We start from the raw sequence: 15,209 nt of genomic DNA, 5'->3' as shown, positions 1-15,209 counted from the left end.
CAAAGTCAGATATCGTAGTAAAATGGTTGTGAATCATGAAAAGAGATACGTGTTGTCATGGAACAGATTTAAGTACTACACAGCTCCCAGGGTAACTATAATTGGTTTGTTTGTTTGTGGCCTGTAAAATCCATCTTGCTCTCTAATTCACCTCGAAACAGATAAGTGCCGATCGGCAGTTGAAGACAATACTGTCTGCCACATCTGGAAGCAGGATGCTAGAGCAGGGTTTCCCAAACTCGGTCCTGAGGCCTCCCCTAAGGGCACGTTTTGGTTTTTGCCCTAGCACTACACAGCTGATTCAAATAACCAATTCATAATCAAGCTTTGATTATTTGAATCAGGTTTGTAGTGCTAGGGCAAAAACCAAAAAAATTCACCCAGGGGGGCCCGTGCTAGAGAGCTGGCTGGAATAATAACTTCACTAGTCATAAACAACCGTATTCTCCAAAGACACTGCCTGTGAGTTTTTCTAGCCCAATTATAGGCTACTACTGGCATGAATAGAAGTGATAAGCCTTTCATAGTGTGAATGTGTTAACTGTACTCAGTCTGATGTGAGACAATTGTTACTCAAAGTTTACCACTTGCCTCAATTTACTGTAAATGGACAGGTACAATGGACAAAAACAACTTAATCTATTTTATTTCTAATAGAACATGGAATATCCTTAATATTACCAGGGCTAATACGGTCAATGTAAGGGTAGAGTGAGACAAGAATTGTTATGAAGCAGCTCAAAACTTCAATCCTAACCATAGAGGGGGGTTTGTGTACACACACACACACACACACACGTTTTTCAGTCAAAATAAAGAAAAACCTTTGAATGAGTAGGTGTGTCCAAACTTTGGACTGGTACTGAATGTATGTATGTATATATATATATATATTTTTTTTTTTACATTGAACCAAACTGATCTTAGAGGTTGTAATTACATGGCCGCTAACTTTATTGAGTAGACAAACAACCAATATTTACTACACAGAAACACACTGAAGGAGTGTAAAGTACAGTATGAATAAACTATTGTATGGAAAAATCCCTGATACATCCTAGTAGGAATTGATCCTACATTTTCTTTTAAATGGGGTTATTTTAACAGGCCCTATGAAAGCAAAATGGATGGAAATAAATAGCTAAATATCCCAACATGTTTAGTGCACATTAGTAAATAAACAAGTTGGGAAACACGGAGTCAACGTCATCATGATAGAGAAGAGATGGTAAAACACAAGCAACTTTTACATCTGGGTCACATTCAAGATCTTCACACTGATCTGTTTTCAATTCATGAATAATGTGGGACAATTCTTATCACTAGTTTTGGGGTTAAGTCAAAGCTGTACATCGACTTCCACTCAGGTAGCCTAGCGGTTATGAGGTTGGGCCAGCATCCAAAAGGTTTCTGGTTTCGATTCCCCGAGCTGACTAGGTTGAAACATTTGTTGATGTGCCCTTGAGCAAGGCACTTAAACCCAATCTGCTCCTGTAAGTCACTCTGGATAAGAATGTCTGCTAAATGACTAAAATGTCATGGAAATTTAACCCCTTTGATTTCCGTTTTTGAAGTCCACTGGTCGTTCAGGTAAGGGCATAGTTCTCCAGCAATGAGTTGTTGATAAGAACACTGACTGGTGCTATGGTTCTCCTAGCTCTCCCTCCATGGTCCGTACCAGAACATACAGCTCTGCCAGGCCGACGACGGACGCAGCAATCACTGCAGATATCACCCTCTGAAACACACATTCAAACATGTCAACAGAGATACTGATTCTTAAACGGGGTTTTGAAATGTACGTTTCTTCATGATTACATTTTCAAACAAGATTTTTGGTCATTTACAACACAATGCAGTACGAGCTGAATCATCGCTTATCACACAATCGAGGTTTAAGTGACACTATTAATCTCGTCAGGCAATAGGGGTGAACGCTTGCCCAGCTTGTACGAGTGAGGGATCTTCGTATGAATTCTTACCGCCGTTGTCTCTGTGAAGAGGTATTGACTGCCGAGATAGGAGCAGGCGAACGTCGCCACCACTGTCACTAGGAAGTTTAAGACAGTCACAACAGCAGCTTTGGCTGAGCGCACTAGAGACAGACCACACACACATGTCAACATTAGAGGAGGGAAGGTTGAGGAAAAGGTAGATGGAGACGATAGTGACAATCTTAAGAGATTGATTGCATGCAACTGTTTAAAACCCATAGTAACCTTCTTTCCCAAAGTCCGCCAATGTCTCACGACGATTCATTTGCTGGGGGAGAAGTACTCGCATGAATCAACAACAACCAAAACACTAAGCGCTATCATGTATTTAAGCTGGTGGCCATATGTCAATCCAATACGTACAGTAGGCTACATGCAGAGTGTGGACTGTGCAATTCACCTGAGTGTTTACATTCCGTGTGATCCTGTTGTATTCTTCATTGGCCAACTTGGCTCTGATTCGCTCCAGACGAGCCACGAGCACAGGGTTCTGTCACAAAGAGGGCATAACGCTTTAGTGTAGTCCTCATGATGGGTGTCAAATTAAGGGGTCGAGATCTCACTTACTCTGGGGGGCGTTTCAACCTCAGGCAGGTGCAATGAGCTGTCCTCCAACAACTCATTAAGGTAGAAGGGTTGGCCTGAGAGGAAGGTAAAGTACACATAGGCTAGTACTTCATTCGTGAAATGTAAGACCTGTGCCACTGTGCTTCTAGAACTATGTTCGTACATACCATTGTCGAGCAGACATTTATGAAGTTTCCTTGCAGTTCTGAAAGACAGAGTTGATGGCTGTTCCCGTTGAAGAATATCTTCCAATTCTTTCTGTAGTTCTGTTGGAACTGAAGCCTCATCCTTCTCCAGCAAGTCTCTTACCCTCTCTCGAAATGTATTTCCAATCACAAATGACGACGCCATTCTCTTTAGCTAACGTTAAGTGTCAGACTTATGTAGTTAGTTACAATGAAATGTGCTGACAAGTGGCTGGATTAGCTAGCTGTTGTTCGCCCGTAGCTGGCTGGGCAGAGTTAGCCAGCTGATCTAGCTAGCTTCAAGAAACTAATGCTCTGGCTTCATGTATAGCTAACAACGTTAGCAAGCAAACCTACGACCAGGAGCAAACGTTGGCAGTTTATAAAGATGATCCCTTCCCAATTCTTCCCAAATGGATACATTTAGTATTAATCTAATCATCGTATCAAGTACCCATTTTAAGTTGTTCCGATAACGATGAGAGTTTAGCTAATTTTACAAATCTAGAAATAAATACAACCGACAGAGAAAGCTGTCTTGGAAGCGTCTATGTTCACCTTGTGACAGGATCTGACGTACGTAGCTACTTCCACTAAAACATAATAAATAATACTGTGTTACTAAACCTTAATACATCCAAAATATTCACTATCAACAGAAGTGTACGGCCTTTTATTCCTTTCCGTAATGAAACGTGTATCCCTAGATATTCTGGATAATGTAAATCCTCATGGCTTATCCATTTTTAACAGAGAAATCAGAATGTCCCAACTGGCTGATGACACTACATTTTTTTTTTTAAGACAAAAGACCAGGTCGTCCATGCCCTTAATGCTATAACTGCATTCTCTATTGCAGCTGGATTAAAACGTTTCTAAATGTGAAATCGTATTTTTGTATGATTCTGATGATAAAGAAATAGACAAATATTCCTGTACAGGACTGTGTTAAATATTTAGGAATACATTTATAAAAAAAACACTTAGTCAGACAACATATGAATTTCTCTCTTAAAATGAAGAAAACCAAAAATATATTTAATACTTGGCTACAAAGAGATCTTTCTATACTTGTACTTCTGTCCAAGGCAGAGGGACTGTCTCGCTTTGTGTACCCCTCATTATCTTTATGTGTAAATCCCTCTACCTGTAAAGAGATCAACAAGACCTTTGACTTCATCTGGAAAAATAAGTCAGTCCTCTCAAATAAAAGAGCTGAAGGAGGTCTGGAAGTGTTGGATTTTGTTGACAAGATCAATTGGTTGAAAAGATGTTTGATCAATACAACATCAATTTGGTATTTCATTCCAAACGATGTTTTTAATAAGTTGGGAGGTCTTCAATTTTTACTGAAACGTAGTTATATTCCTGAACGATTACCCGCTAAATTGGCTTGGTTCCACCAACAAGCTTTAATGTCCTAGAAAATAGGTTTCCTGCACATTTTTTTCCCCACATAAAGCTTTTTTTTGTGTAATAATTCAGATATAACTGTAAGGAATAAGTCATTGTTCTACCCCAGCAGGCATGAGAGGAATATTGACTTTGTTCTTGATGTTTTTGACAATAGGTAATATTCTTGCATATCAACATTTTATAACATTGAATGAGATTCCAATACCTTTAAGAGAGTTTATTTCTGTTATCAAAGCCATTCCCAGTCGTCTAACTACACTAATGAAAACTCATCTTAGCTTTGGTGATGATCATTGTTTGGAAGGCGTGGACTTACTTGAGAAATCTTGTTGTAATAAATACAAAAGACAAATTTTCCATTCACGGAACCATCTGACATTGTCTGGAAAAAAGCTTGCTTGATGCCTTACAAATATTGTATACCAAGCAAATTTAAGGAAATGCACTTTAATATATATCCATGTAATTCTATGTTGTCCAAATTTGTGGCTACTGATGATATCTGCGTTTTCTACGAAAAAGAAGGCGAAAATCTGACTCATTTGTTCTATGAATGTCAATCTGTGATATATTTTGTGGAAAACCTTGCAGAACACTACCCATGTTTTTGACATGAAGGATATAATATATGTTAATATTGCAATGATAACAAGACCATTGAAATTATTGTGATTTTTTGTTAATTCTTGTTGCCAAATACTTTATACACAAACAAAAATTCCAGAATTCTATACCAAAATTACAAATATTTTTGATTGAATTTAATCATCTTGTTAAGACAATATCCTTAGTGAATAACAAAAATAATAACATCTTCCTGAATATTTTTTTCTGAGTGAATAAAATTGCACTAGAATTGTCGTTATTTTTTACACTTATTTCTCATATATATTTTTGGGGTTATTTATATATCTTATTTTTTATATATATTTATTATTTTCTTGTTTATACCTGTGTTTTGTTTTGTGAGACATGTTTGATGTAGGAATGTCAGTTGTAGATCATTTCTAATTATAAACAATAAAATATATATATATATATTACATAACAAAAAAATTTATGTGTGTGTGTGTATATGTATGTTTTTTTGCTGAAGTTTACTGAAACCGGTCATATTCCACAGGTGTTGCACGTTTGTAAATTCCTCAGTTATTCTGCGCTGTGGTACACTCAGACGAGATTGCTCTGAAATCGGAGTAGATAGCCAGAGTGAATTTATGAACGCACCCTTTACCAGGTAAAATTCCCTCCAACACCACTTCAAGTATCATCTGGTCTCCCATCCAGGGACTGACCAGGACCTATTTAGCTTCAAAGGCAAGCCAGCACTGGGGTGGTACATTCTGTTCTAACTGTTAAGAAAACTTTCTATTAAAAAAAACACAAGAAAACTTTAGTTAAGTTCAGAGAACATTCTAAATAATGTTATTTAAAAACATACAGATGTTATTCTCAGCATAAACAAAACTTTCTCTGGCCTCTTTCTCGTTAAGTGTTTTCAGGTGTGCTGGCCTCGCCACTAATTGGCTACACCTCATCTTAATAAGTTATTGTTTCCTTTGAAAAGAGGTCTGTTGGACAGACTAAAACGAACAGCATTGAATGAGTAAAGAAACAAGGCATGCTAGCTCCATCTTGGTGCCGCAGTGGACTAATTCCCAGTGGTGTAAGTTATTTAAGTCAACATACTGAAGTAGTTTGGGGGGTATCTGTACTTGACTATTTATATTTTGGACAACTTTTACTTTACTACATTGCTAAAGACAATAATGTAATTTTCACTCCATACATTATCCCTGACACCCAAAAGTACTCGTTACATTTTGAATGCTAAGCAGGACAGGAAAATGGTCCAATTCACACACTTATCAAGAGAACATCCCTGGTCATCCCTATTGCCTTTGATCTGGCGGACTCACTAAACACAAATGCTTAGTTTGTAAATTATGTCTGAGTGTTAGAGTGTGCCCCTGGCTATCAGTAAGTAAAATGGTACTGTCTGGTTTTCTTAATATTGGGAATTTGACATGATTTACACTTCTACTTTCAATACGAAGTATATTTTAACAATATTTACTTTTCATACTTGAGTATATTTAAAACCAAATACTTTTACTCAAGCAATATTTTACTGGGTGACTCACTTTTACTTCAGTAAAAGTAGACATACCTTAATTGAAAATTACTCAAGTATGACAATTGGGTACTTTTTCCACAACTGCTAATTCCATGGATAGACAGAAGATTATAGGTTCAAATTTCACAGATGCTGTCAAAATAAACAAATGTATTTGTTTTCATGATTCATGTCTAAGGAAAATAATTTCCATGTGTCCTATCTGTGCTTGGAGAAAAAGAAGAAGAGTTTGCCCAGAATAAGCTAGCAGTGTTATTAAAATACTTTTTGAAACATTTAGTGAAAGTTAAGGAAGTTATTAAAAAAACAAATAACCTATACATTTGTTCTCAGAGTGTTAATAAAACCTCCCAGCAAAATTTTAATAGAACCAGAGTAAAACATTTTCAGAACCTACCTGCAACCTAAAAATAAACGTTCCCAGAACAGGCAAAATGTTAACTTCTGTTCTTAGAACGTTCGGTTTTACTGGTACGGAAACTTCTGGCTTTGTTCCCAGAACCAATGGGAAACCAAAAACGTACATTCCCACAACTTCCAAGGAATCAAATTTGCTAGCTGGGTATCTTTTCAAGTTATTATTTTAGAACTCAAGCTCTGGAAGGTAGAACTTCTTCACATTAAAAGGTAGTTCTATTCTTATCCTTACAAAATATGGACTGATGTGACTGATGGTACTTTTAAAAAATTCTATGACATTTTCCATGATCAGACACTTTATCCAGATAATAAATGAAACACATCTGCACCAAAAACAATTATCAATTACATATGATAAGGACAGACAATCACAAGTAATATAATATTCATAAACAATAACTTTATTAAAATAATAAGGTTAGGGGAATATATTGTCTCATTCAAACCTGAAAACAAAGTGCATGTTAGGGCCTACATTACTATCATAACCATATCAGGCCCTACACCCAAACAAGGGCACTGCGTTCATCCACCTCTGGCCTGCTCGCCTCCCTACCACTGAGGAAGTACAGTTCCCGCTCAGCCCAGTCAAAACTGTTCGCTGCTCTGGCCCCCCAATGGTGGAACAAACTCCCTCACGACGCCAGGACAGCGGAGTCAATCACCACCTTCCGGAGACACCTGAAACCCCACCTCTTTAAGGAATACCTAGGATAGGATAAGTAATCCTTCTCACCCCCCCCCCCCCTTTTAAGATTTAGATGCACTATTGTAAAGTGACTGTTCCACTGGATGTCATAAGGTGAATGCACCAATTTGTAAGTCGCTCTGGATAAGAGCGTCTGCTAAATGACTTAAATGTAATGTAAATGTAATACATTAGGAGTTAGCAAGCCCAGGCGAGAGGGATCTGGGACCAGGCTAGAGCATTTTTACGACCTGCACCACCAGTTTAGCATGTGCAGTAGCCACCTCTGTCAGCATCAAACTAGAAGGGCTAGGGGGGAACTAGTTCAGCTGCTTCTCTGCCAGTCGATGTTCACCTGCCTGTCCTGTGTATGTGTGTCTGTGTCTCAATCGCATACTCTTTGTCCTCAAGTATCTCCTCCTTGTCATTTTGCAGGCCTTTCATCAGCGATGACCCTTTAGCACATAAGAAATGGGATCATGAATGTAAGGGAAATGTGTAGCTACAAGTTATCTGTTTGCAAGGTGACAAGTTACTTTTTAACCCCCCCCCCCACACACACACCATGATTTTTGTTTTACATTTTAATATCCGACAGTCCATAACTTAAATATTTATGCTCATGTATGCCTGTAAGTAGTAAAGTCACAAACCAACCAGCTAGACCAGGCAGTCATGTGATCTATTATCATAGGATTAGGCAGTACACAGACAAAATACCTGAAGTGCTGCCTGATTCACTGGTGAAGAAGAGGCAGGATATTTTTATGCTGAAAGACAAATTCCTGAAAAATAGGTTAGAGTTAAATATGTATTCATTCATTCATCTTCTGTAGCGAGTTATTGCCTGTTGACGGATGCAACAGTATTTCAATCGAGTATATACTTAACTGAATGAACAACAGAAACAGAATACAATATGGACATGTCTTAATGGGGTATAGCCACGTCTCCGATGAATGCTGATGACAGATGCTGGTAACCCTTTGCTGGGACACAGAGTAAAACGCTTAAGTTAAACGATTAAGTTAAATGACCAGCCTATCTGATTGAACTTTCGTAAACTACATTAAAATTCACCAGCTGAAAAAACAAGTCACGGAGGTTGCCTGATCAAGACGTAACCTGCTTCCAGCCGAACTAAGCACGGGCAATGCAGACACAACAAGATAACTAGCTAGATGAAAATAAAATAAATACTGTAGCGACCCGCACAGACAGCTGTGTGTTATGTGTTAGGCTAGGAGGTGATTGTGTTGTACTGACCAGTACCCGGTGTTCGCGGGGTCCGACATGTCAATCAACCTGCTATCTGCCAATCACGGGAATGCCTGGAATGTTCTGATGCCGGGCATCCTGGTGGTTGGCGGAGTGGCGTGGAGGGGGGTTGGGCAGGGGGGTGGAGCATTGGAAGTTAAGACCAGGTTCAGCCTTTGTTCTCTCTCTCTCTTACGTCTGGGCTTCACAAGAGAAGGTCACGATTGGCTTGTGGGTTATCTGTCATCTATTTGGCGTGTGCTACGGCCCAAACAGTAGCCTGTGTAAAGTTGGTTTAATAAACCGTCAATTCGCAAACTCAAACCTCTGTCTGGACAATTGTTCATTTATGATCTAGTCAGGTCATTACATTGGTGTCAGAAGTAAAAACGTTGATACAAGTTAGCCAGCTAGCTAGCTGACTTATGTGGCTAGCTACCGTAGGTGAGAACGGGGATTGAAAATGCTTCGAGGGAATCCGAAAGTGAAGGTGGAGGTAGGGGACGATTATGGCCAAGGAGGTGCGTGTGAATGGACGTCGGGGGCTCTGTCTGAGGAGATCGCCAGGGCGTCGGAGCGCAGAGGCCGCTTGAGGGAGGACGTTAGAGCGATGGCGGCTGAAGCGGGCATGAGTGCTTCGTCGACTGTATTTCGCGCGGATTCTGGTGGGCGGACCGAAGTGGTGACGTCGACGCGGCGTGGCGAGGAATCTGGGGCTCAGGATGTAAACAAACATGGCGGCGCCCAGTTCCCGGCTGCGTCCGTATCTGTTAAGACCCCGAAGTATTCCGGTAAGGCGGATTGGGAAGCTTTTCATGCTCAGTTTGAACTGTTAGCTCATTTTAGGGGGTGGTCGGATGAAGAAAGGGCACTGCAGTTGGCTTTATGCCTCACGGATGAAGCTCTGGCCTGTTTGATATTGATTAGCCCCGAGGACAGGCATGATTATGGTGCTTTAGTGGGAGCACTGAGGAGGCGCTATGGACAGTGTGTACAGCCCGGGCTACTGCGCTCCAAACTGAGTAATAGACGCAGGCAGCCTGGAGAGCCTCTACAGGTGCTAGCTAATGACATTGAGAGCCTCTCTCGGCGGGCATATGCTCACATGCCCCCCTCCGTGCAGAGCGAGCTAGCACGAGACCAGTTCATACAGGCGCTCTCTCCTACGGAGCTGCGCATACAGACCCAGCTGGCTCATCCTGAGTCATTGCAGACAGCCTTGGAGATGGCTTTGGAGAGGGAGCTGGTGTGGGCTGGGGCTTCAGCTGGGGCTTTGGTGGGGGTGCAGGGAGACACACCCTCTGTGCGAGCTGGGGGCAGAGCAGCCCGGAGCCGGAAAAGCCTGCTTGGGTGGCCGAAATGACAAAACTCATTCGTGCTGTGTCGCTATAGGCGGAACGAAACACACGCCCTGGTCCCAGGGTCTGCTGGGGTTGTGGCCAGCCAGGCCATCTGCGCCGAGATTGCCCCATGTCCCCCAGAGCTCAGGGAAACGGCTCGGGGTCCGCATAGACCGGGTAGTGCGGACCCCTGGCTTTCTATCCCAACCACCATCATCTTCAGGAGGAGCCCACCGGCACAGACGGGAAGCAAGGCTCCACTTCCCCCAGAAGCAGACGAGGGCAAGCGGATGGAGCCTGTTGTTGTGGTGGGCCGGACCTGTGTTGGGGACTTTTGTCATGTCCCTGTCACTGTGGAGGGGGTGCCCTGCTCCGCCCTGGTGGACACTGGGTCCACAGTAACCCTGGTGAGGCCAGATATTGTGCCAGGTTGGACTCAGTGTGAGCCTACAACTGTGCAGCTCCGCACAGTCACAGGTGAGCTGGCACCCATGAAAGGGAAGGGAATAATGACTCTGACAGTAGGGGGCAGGACTGTGCGTCATCCTGTGTGGGTGGCGGCTGTGCAGGACCCTTGTATCCTGGGGTTGGACTTTCTTAGGAGCACAGGCTGCCAGTTAGACCTAAATAGGGGCACACTGAGCTTCCAGGGAGGGACGGAAGTCACCATGGCCCCCCCTAATGTCACATTCACTCAACCCAACAAACCCTTTACTCCAACAGTTAAAGCAGCAGAGACTCATGGCTGCGCCCCCTCCCCCACAGCTGTGTGTGACTTTTCCCCAGTCCCCCTGTCACCTACGGCGGTGTGTTACATTCCCCCAGCTACCTCCATGACACAGCCCTCTGTGAGCCCGGGCCGCACCCCCAGCCCAGCTACCCCAGATGGGAGAGGAGAGGACACTGTCTGCAGTGAGGGAGATATGGGGAGGAACTGTGTTGGTCTTGACCCTGAGCAGCAGGAACGGTTGTGGCAGTTGCTGTTTGAATTCAGAGACAGCTTTGCGTTGAGTGAGGAAGAGGTGGGTCAGACTCATCTGGTGCAGCATGAGATCGACACAGGTGATGCTCGACCCATCAAGATGCGTCCCCGCCGTATCCCGCTGGCACGCCAGGAGGCGGCAGACAAGGCTGTGTTGAAGATGCAGCGGGCAGACTTCATTGAGCCCTCAGACAGCCCCTGGGCGGCGCCAGTCGTCATGGTTCCGAAGAAGGGGGGCAAGCTGAGGTTCTGTGCGGACTACAGGCGGCTGAATGAGGTAACCAGGAAGGACTCATACCCCATACCATGTATCGATGAGTCGCTGGACCTGGTTAGGGGGTCCTCCTGGTTCTCCTCACTAGACCTCCGCAGTGGCTACTGGCAGGTGCCCCTCTCCCCAGAGGCCAGAGCCAAAACTGCGTTCTCCACTAACAGAGGACACTGGCAGTTCAAGGTCCTGTGCTTTGGCCTGTGCAACGCTCCAGCTACTTTTGAGCGTTTGATGGACAGGGTGCTGGATGGCATCCCCCGACAGCAGTGTCTGGTAGACCTCGATGACATCCTGGCCCATGGCAGCTCCTTCCAGTCAGCCCTGGGGGCGCTACGGCGTGTGCTGGAGAGGGTGGCTGCCGCAGGTCTGAAGCTCCACCCCGAGAAGTGCCACTTCATGAGGAGAGAGGTGTCCTTCTTGGGCCACCGAGTGGGGAAGGAGGGGATCAGCACCATGGAGGACAAGGTAGGGGCTGTCAGAGACCGGCCCACCCCCACCGACCAGCGTCAGCTGAAGAGCTTCCTGGGCCTGGCCTCGTACTACAGGAGGTTTGTACGGGGCTTCTCAAGCGTTGCTGCTCCACTGAACCGCCTGCTGCCGAAGGACAAGGCTTTCACTTGGACAGTGGAGTGTGAGGAGGCGTTCAACACCCTCAAACGTGCACTGATCGAGGCCCCCGTGCTCGCCCCCTGACCTCACCTTGCCCTTTATCCTGGACACAGACGCGAGCAATGTGGGCATGGGTGGGGTGCTGGCCCAGGTGGGGCCAGAGGGGAGAGAGTGGTGGCGTACTTCAGCAAAACATTTGACAAACATGAGCGCCGCTACTGTGTCACCCGGCGGGAGCTCTTGGCTGTTGTGGCTTCCGTCAAACACTTCAAGTACTACCTGGGTGGTCTGCCCTTTACTGTAAGGACTGACCACTCTGCTCTCCAGTGGCTCATGTCTTTCAGAGAGCCAGAGGGGCAGGTGGCACGCTGGTTGGAGGAGCTTCAGCCGTATGACTTCACGGTGGTGCACAGGGCAGGGGCACGCCACTCCAACGCCGACGCCATGTCCCGTCGGCCCTGTACTGCAGACGGCTGCCGCCACTGTGAACGGAGAGAGGGACGGGAGAGAGAGCTGCGGGCAGAGGAGGGTGTCTGTGCCACAGTGTGTCGGGCGAGCGGGCCTGTCTGCTGTGAGCTGCAGACTGTCGACGTGGCTGAATGGCGGCAGCAGCAGGGACGGGACACAGACCTACAGCCAGTGCTACAGTGGGTAGAGGCGCAGGTGAGGCCACCATGGGAAGAGGTGACAGCGCTCTCACTCGCGACCAAAGGGTTGTGGTCGAAGTTTGAGAGACTGCGGCTGGCTGATGGCGTGCTACAGCGGGCATGGAAGGAGTCAGCTACGGGAGAGGAGAGGTGGCAGGTGGTGGTCCCAAAAGCATTGCGGGAGGCTGTGCTCCAGAGTACTCATGGGGGGTGGGGACTGGACACTTTGGGGTCACAAAAACACTGCGCCGTCTCCGTCAGGGCTTCTACTGGGGGCAGCACAAGAGGGATGTGGAGGACTTTTGTCGCCGCTGTGACAACTGCACAGCGAGAAAGGGCCCCCAGGCCGCTGTCATGCTCAGCTCCAACAGTTCCCAGTGGGGGCTCCCATGGAGAGGGTGGGAGTGGATGTAGTTGGGCCGTTCCCCACCACAGACAGTGGAAACCGCTGGGTGCTCACGGCCATGGACTATTTCACAAAATGGCCCGAGGCCTATGCTCTGCCTGACCAGGAGGCAGAGACCATCGTCGACGCCCTGACAGCGGGGATGTTCAGCAGGTTTGGAGCTGCAGAGTCCATCCACAGCGACCAAGGCAGAAACTTTGAGTCCCGTGTGTTCGCCACCATGTGTGAGAGGCTGGGTATGCACAAGACCCGCACTACTCCTCTCCATCCTCAAAGTGATGGCCTTGTGGAGCGCTTCAACAAAAAACGCTTGGACAGCAGCTGGCCATCGTCTCTTCCAAACACCAGCGTGACTGGGACAAGCACCTGCCTATGGTCCTCATGGCATGCCGCTCCGCTGTCCAAGACTCCACTTCCTGCACGCCTGCCCTCCTCATGCTGGGGAGAGAGATCCGCACCCCTGCGGAGATGGCGTTTGGTCGGCCCCTGGATAGCCCTCATGTTCCTCCGGGGCCGGAGTATGCCCGGAGACTCCAGGACCGCCTGGAGAAAGCCCACACCTTCGCCAGAGAGCAGCTGGTGAATGCAGGTGTGAGGCAGAAAGGAACTATGACGTGCACACCCGGGGAAGGCACTTTGTGGCTGGGGAGCTGGTCTGGGTCTACAGCCCCCTAAGGAAAAAAGGCAGATGCCCCAAGTTGGACAGTCACTGGGTGGGACCCTGCAGTGTCCTGGAGAGGGTAGGGGAGGTTGTGTACCGGGTGCAGCTTCCTCCCAGGGGGAGAAAGGTGGCACTGCACCGGGACAGGTTAGCCCCATACAGAGGGGCCTCTTCTCCCCAAACCCCAGGAACCCCCACAATTCCCCTCTCTGGCAATGACATTCTCCAGGCACCCACCCTCAGGTGCCGCAGACAAGGCTCCAGACAGCCCACTCCCCTGTCTCCCCCTGTGTCACCGCGTGGTTCCCAGAGCCACGGACTGTATTACCCGTTCCCGCTTCCTTGTCACCCATATCCCTGCCTTCATCCCCTGGGTCCCAGAGGGGCACTCTGCGACCATCACGGCCACGCAGGCAAAGGAGACCTCCGGGTCGCTTCAGAGACTTTGTTTGTTCCTCGGGGACGAGGGACTTTGTGGTGGGGGGCTGTGTAGCGACCCGCACAGACAGCTGTGTGTTATGTGTTAGGCTAGGAGGTGGTTGTGTTGTACTGACCAGTACCCGGTGTTCGCGGGGTCCGACATGTCAATCAACCTGCTATCTGCCAATCACGGGAATGCCTGGAATGTTCTGATGCCGGGCATCCTGGTGGTTGGCGGAGTGGCGTGGAGGGGGGTTGGGCAGGGGGGTGGAGCATTGGAAGTTAAGACCAGGTTCAGCCTTTGTTCTCTCTCTCTCTTACGTCTGGGCTTCACAAGAGAAGGTCACGATTGGCTTGTGGGTTATCTGTCATCTATTTGGCGTGTGCTACGGCCCAAACAGTAGCCTGTGTAAAGTTGGTTTAATAAACCGTCAATTCGCAAACTCAAGCCTCTGTCTGGACAATTGTTCATTTATGATCTAGTCAGGTCATTACAATACATATAACTTCATAATTACCAGTTAGCTGGATTTGAGTTGACTCACTGAGTATTGTGCATTGTGAATACGGAGTTAGCGTAACTATGCGTTCAAACAGGAAATGTTGAACATGAAAACGAATGGGCATACAATTCATTGTTAGCTTCAAGCTTTCAAGCAAGACATGGCAATGGACAAATAGTATCTGAGAAAAGCTGAAAGAACTGACCCCTTCTGGCGCAAACTTTATTTTTGTTCCGTGTTACAACATATCGTACGTAGTTTAATATAGAAAAACAGCGACCTAGCTCTACTTACTGTGTAGCCAATGTTGGCTAGTTAACGTTACAGTAATAATAGCCTGTTTGCAGTGGTAGAAAAAGTACCCAATTGTAAAAATAAAAAAAACTTGTAAAAGTCTCCTAGCAAAATACTACTTGAGTAAAAGTCAAAAAGCACTTGGTTTTAAATATACTTAAGTTTCAAAGGTAAATGTAATTCTCAAAATGAGTACATTGAGGTCGAAATAACACTCTGGAATTTTGTGACTGCACTGGGCCTTTAAATTGAGATACTTTAAACACAACAGAGTACCTGATGCTAAGGTTAAACTTTTTAGACCCAGTGCAGCCAAAAACATTATATGTATTAATATTTCCACACTGAGGTTGGCATACTACTGGGAAATTGCGAAAAGTATGATAGTGGTGGTATGGAGTTTTGGCCTGCC

The 15,209-nt window shown here is 45.8% G+C and overlaps 1 protein-coding gene across 1 annotated transcript; it reads right to left on the bottom strand.

Moving 5' to 3' along the window:
- Window positions 1–930: 930 nt before the first annotated feature.
- Window positions 931–3,328, bottom strand: LOC118384995 (transmembrane protein 199-like). The gene is made up of 6 exons (XM_035771754.2): window positions 2,729–3,328; window positions 2,562–2,635; window positions 2,395–2,484; window positions 2,220–2,262; window positions 1,983–2,095; window positions 931–1,738 (listed from the first exon to the last, which is right to left on the bottom strand). The coding sequence occupies exons 1-6, from the start codon at window positions 2,910–2,912 to the stop codon at window positions 1,643–1,645; spliced, it is 600 nt and encodes a 199-aa protein (XP_035627647.1). The 5' UTR covers window positions 2,913–3,328; the 3' UTR covers window positions 931–1,642.
- Window positions 3,329–15,209: the final 11,881 nt, after the last annotated feature.

This window comes from Oncorhynchus keta, chromosome 1 (genome assembly GCF_023373465.1).
Source record: "Oncorhynchus keta strain PuntledgeMale-10-30-2019 chromosome 1, Oket_V2, whole genome shotgun sequence".
NCBI classification, from domain to species: Eukaryota; Metazoa; Chordata; class Actinopteri; order Salmoniformes; family Salmonidae; genus Oncorhynchus; species Oncorhynchus keta.
The sequence above is the reverse complement of the archived record's forward strand: the minus strand, read 5'-3'. Positions and strand labels throughout refer to the sequence as shown.